The 4,635-nt window shown below is 45.7% G+C and overlaps 1 protein-coding gene across 3 annotated transcripts; it reads right to left on the reverse strand.

Annotated features, from left to right (window-relative positions):
- Window positions 1-746: 746 nt before the first annotated feature.
- Window positions 747-4,635, reverse strand: LOC147884406 (pentatricopeptide repeat-containing protein At1g06140, mitochondrial-like). 3 transcript variants are annotated; one of them, XM_087399139.1, is made up of 3 exons: window positions 4,383-4,635; window positions 4,200-4,266; window positions 747-4,118 (listed from the first exon to the last, which is right to left on the reverse strand). In XM_087399139.1, the coding sequence occupies exons 1-3, from the start codon at window positions 4,394-4,396 to the stop codon at window positions 1,998-2,000; spliced, it is 2,202 nt and encodes a 733-aa protein (XP_087255265.1). In that variant the 5' UTR covers window positions 4,397-4,635; the 3' UTR covers window positions 747-1,997. The 3 variants fall into 3 exon arrangements, with proteins under 3 accessions (XP_087255265.1, XP_087255264.1, XP_087255267.1); XM_087399138.1 differs by having other exon boundaries at window positions 748-4,118; window positions 4,200-4,270; XM_087399141.1 differs by lacking the exon at window positions 4,383-4,635 and having other exon boundaries at window positions 748-4,150; window positions 4,200-4,273.

Below are 4,635 nucleotides of genomic sequence, written 5' to 3' on the forward strand. Positions count from 1 at the left end.
CTTGCTGTTCCCCTTTGATCCTTTGCATGCTGCATAGACTCATTCTTCTTCCAATGTAGTATGTGTCCGCTCATTGTCCAGGAGCGTTGCTACAATTTCATTGAAGCTTAGGTTAGCATTCACTCGGAGTATCTTGTCAATCTCATCATAGTTCGGGGGTAGACTGGAGAGCAAGACAGCATTGAAGTCGTCTTCCTCCACTTGTACGCCCAGGTCGTTCAGTTGTCGTATGATCGACCTTGTGTGACTGCGGTGTTCCCCAAGAGTCTTAGTTCTGGACATCTTCAAACTAGAAAACTCCAGCTTTAAGGTCTACTCCAACCCAATTCTCGCATGCAGTCTCTGTGAAATCCAGGTGGTGATTGTACTTGCCTCCAAGCGCTCGTCCGAGGATACCGAGAGCTCTCTCGTTTTTGCTCCCCCGTTGCTTTAGTTGGATGTCTCCACTCCCTTGCAACACGGCTTCTTTTCTGTTCCCGCAACAATTGACCATAATCCCTTCTCCATGTAATACAAACACAGTAATAGCTGCCAAGTTCAAAATTTTGTTATACGAGCTTTGGTGTGCTTGATTTATGGTAGCAGGACTCTGTTGACTTAACCAACTTGAAAAATGAAGTATAGATATCTAGAAGACTTTTATGTATCAGAAGCTTCCACAGTAGCATACCAAAAACACAAGTGCCAGTTACACAATGCATCTATGAACCTAGTCACATGAGGCATCAACAACCCTATGACGACATTCAAGTGTCATCTAAGATGTTACAGGACCTAAGTTCAGCTTAAGTAACTTGTATGAGCTAAAATGCTTTTTAACACAAGAACCATATGAGTATGTCGATCCGTACCCACCACTGTAACAGCAGAGATCCATGCTGCTTTAACACAGTTCAAGCCACCTTCAACACGCATACCACTTAACAAACAAGATAAACTTATGTGCATGTCTTTGAAATCCACCTCCAATTTTTGAAACCAGAGGTGTATCAATTGTTCCTTTCATTTTCCATGAGTAGAGTTATTGGTAGACAATAAACAAGTGCTCACCGACAATTCACAATACATCATCTTAGTGCCCAACCCACATCCCATTACATGCTCAAGCTCTACTCAAAGCATGACCATCATCCTAGTAAAGAGAAACCAAAGACACCTTCCAAATACCTCATGTGCTAGCATGCCATCTTCATATTTCTACTTCTCAGGTCCAAAAAAAAATGGAAGTAATTCTAACACAAATAATTCAAGCTGCTACCAGTACCACACATGACAGCCTAACACAGAAAAATGCATGTTTCCCAATGAAATCAAAGTACTGAAGCCCCAATTTGTCTAACTAAGGCTGGTGTCACACCCATCGCCCGCCCAATTGAGAAAAGGGGATGGGCGGGGTGGGTTACAAGACTGACCTCATTTATTGCATGCATGTGTGAATGGCTTACGTGGTGTGGGCTATTTGTTTTGTGATTGGAGGTCTTGGGTTCAAGCCCCACTGTCAGAACTTGGGCACCCTTTGGGCAGGGGGTGGTGGCTTCCCAAGACCTTGGGTGCCCCCCCTTTTGCGGGCCAAATCAACGGCCACCACATGGTGGGCACACCGGCGAATGCCCCTCTCCAATGTTGGGTTGGGCGCCGGTGTGTAACCGCCCTAATACTAGCAGCTAGGAAGGAAGAACACCATAATGGCAAGAAAAACTTAAGAGTCAACCCTCATGACAGGGCAGAATCTATCCTAATCCTAGGTAACTACAATAAGAGCTTTAGTAGTACCTACAGAGGAAATGAAGGGGGAGAAGATGGTAACGCTAGCACTATTGCCGTCGTTGACGGCCTCTATTGCAATAGCCAAAAACAAGGGATGCACTCGTATTGTAAGTGAAGACAACCATTTATAGGCAGTTACCTGAGCATGTGAATCTTCAAAGGATAATGAAAGATGCGTTTGGTATCCACAAGTACCCACCAACTGATGTAGGTGGAGGTTTCAATGCCAATCACAAATGCCACCTACAAACCTTGTACCTGTAATCAATTCCCATGAAGCAAAAGAGGTTTCTTCTTTGCCTATTAGTTGACAGGCTCGCGAGGCTAAAATTCAGAAGTGTCATAGTCTCTCCCAAAAATGCAAATGTCAGGGTTTTATTGTAGGGGCATTTGCCTGATGCATGAGTTTCTACAACCAATTTATCCCCTTTGGAGCCCAAATCTGATCTGGCTTCTTCCATGCTTCTTCTTTCACTCTCATTGCCCTCCACTTTTTTTTCTTCCTCCTTCATGTGAGCATCTGCATAGATGTTAGACATCAAGACATAAGGCGCAGAATCCTTTTTATCAAATTGCTTTGCATGTTCAAATGCCAGTCGTCCAAGCTCAACATCACCCCACTTTTGACAAGCACCTAACAGTGTAAGCCAAACAACAATATTAGGATCAAAAGGCATCTTCTTCACCATCGCTACAGCCTCATCTAATTGGCCTGCACGGCCAAGGAGATCAACCATGCCAATGTAGTGCTCAATAGCTTGAGTGACACCATAGTCTTGGCTCATAGCATCAAAGTACTTCTGGCCCTCATATACTAGACCCATGTGACTACAAACACCAAGCAAAGTAGAGAATGTGACCTCATCTGGTTTTACTCCTCCTCCTCTGATTCTCTCGAGCATACTGAAAACAATTTCACTCTCTCCTAGCTGGGCATATCCTGCCATCAGTGCATTCCACGAGACTATGTCTCGAACTGGCAATTTGTCAAACGCTTCCTGTGCTTCTGCAAGCGTGGCACATTTGGCATACATGTCCACCAAGGTGTTACCAAGAAAAAGATTTCCCTCCATCCCCTTTCTGTAAATTTCGACATGTATTTCTCGGCCCTTGTCTATGGCTCCTATGCTGCCGCAAGCTTTCAAGGTGCATACAAATGTGACAGCATTTGAAGGAAGACCCTCCAGTTGCATCTGTTCGAGACAGCTCAGCGCTTCCTCACCAAGTCCATGGTTGGCATATCCTGCCATTAGTGTATTCCACGAGACCTCATCTCGACCTGGCAGCTTGTCAAACACTTTACGTGCGTCTGCCAGCGCACCACATTTGGCATACATATCCACCAAAGTGCTGCCAACAAAAAGATCTCTTTCCAGCCCCTTTCTGGCAATCTTGATGTGTATTTCTCGGCCCTTGTCTATGGCTCCTATGCTGCCACAAGCTTTCAAGCTGCAAACAAATGTGACAGCATTTGGAGCAAGGCCCTCAAGTTGCATCTGTTCAAGTGAGTTCAGCGCTTCCTCGCCAAGCCCATGCTCAGCATATCCTGCCATTAGTGCAGTCCACAAGACCTCATCTCGAACTGGCAGCTTGTCAAACACTTCCCGTGCTTCTGCAAGCCAGCCACATTTGGAATACATATCCACCAAGGTGCTGCCAACAAAAGATTCTGTTTCCAGCCCCTTTCTGGCAATCTCAGCATGTATGTCTCGACCTCTTTCTGCATCTTTCAGTCTAGCACAAGCCTTCAGTACGGCCACGAAAGTATACTTGTCAGAATTTACAAAGTCGTCTTGCATTTTCTGGTAGAGGTAGAGCGCATGCTGTGACTCCCCACAGTCAATGTAGCCAGAGATAAGGGAAGTCCAAGAATACACATTCCGATCAACCAACTTATTCAAAACATCCTCAGCGTCGCACACGCTTCCAACTTGGACCAACATAGGGACCAGGTAGTTCCCAAGAGATCTATGATCGTCCAGCCCATTTTTGCACATGTAGGCATATAAGCGCTTGGTATATGCTAAATTTTTCAATGTTCTGCACTTATGTACGATGCGTGTAAGGTTCTGAATTGAAGGCGGCTGTGGCATCCGCTCCATCGATGTGAGTGTCTCCTCTAAGCTGAGCCCTTCCAAACGACTCTTCTTGCGCAGTTCTTGTGCTTTAGACACCTTTACTCCAGACTTGAAGCCAATCGTGCCCCACTCCTTCACTACGCCACGGGCATGGGCCTGACCAGTGGATGCTTTGATGTTTTTCTCAAACATGCCTTTAGGATTGTACGAACCATCTATCCATAGCGACTCCTTGGTAATCTTACGCTTAAAATCTGGAGATCTTGGGTTTGTCTGTTGTTAAGATACACAAGAGACTCGTCAGACTAGCCAATCCACAGCTTTACCAATGCAAATCAGTCAGTTCAGACTTACTTTGATCTCTCGGTTGTACTGGGAGGGATCCGTAAAGCACTCCCTCCATACGTGCTCGATAACTGGCCTACCTGTGAAGCATGACACAACGAAAACCGATTCAAAAAGGCACGGCCCTCCGCCTATGTAAATAAATTGAAAAAAACTTAGCGGGGTTCTCTCAATTACAAAATACGGCAGTACCTGAAGGCGAGCATTCCTCCAGAAGGGCTCTAGTTTCAGCCATCTGAGAGTGATGAGCTGCGAAGCAGTAGGATTGTGTATCTCCGCTACGTAAAAAAAACGGGCCATGAACCTAAGCGACTACGGGGCTGCATGAGGTTGCATGAGAGGTAGGAGATGGATGTATGCCTGCGCCTCCGCATCTATTTATCTTCTTCGTCTTCTCGAGAACCACTCAAGGGACGCTGTGAGTGAGCTACCGAGAGCGAGAGAG

The sequence above is a fragment of the Dipteris shenzhenensis genome, chromosome 27 (genome assembly GCF_047967505.1).
Source record: "Dipteris shenzhenensis isolate YYH24624 ecotype China chromosome 27, Dip_SZ_1.0, whole genome shotgun sequence".
Lineage (NCBI taxonomy): Eukaryota > Viridiplantae > Streptophyta > Polypodiopsida > Gleicheniales > Dipteridaceae > Dipteris > Dipteris shenzhenensis.

What these genes read in the sequence shown, in the direction of transcription:
- LOC147884406 (XM_087399138.1), bottom strand. Translation starts at nt 4,425, where the DNA reads ATGGCTGAAACTAGAGCCCTTCTGGAGGAATGCTCGCCTTCAG. An exon ending in GGAGGAATGCTCGCCTTCAG is followed by an intron (nt 4,271 to 4,382) that starts GTACTGCCGTAT and finishes CATGCTTCACAG; the next exon opens with GTAGGCCAGTTATCGAGCAC. An exon ending in AGTACAACCGAGAGATCAAA is followed by an intron (nt 4,119 to 4,199) that starts GTAAGTCTGAAC and finishes TCTTAACAACAG; the next exon opens with ACAAACCCAAGATCTCCAGA.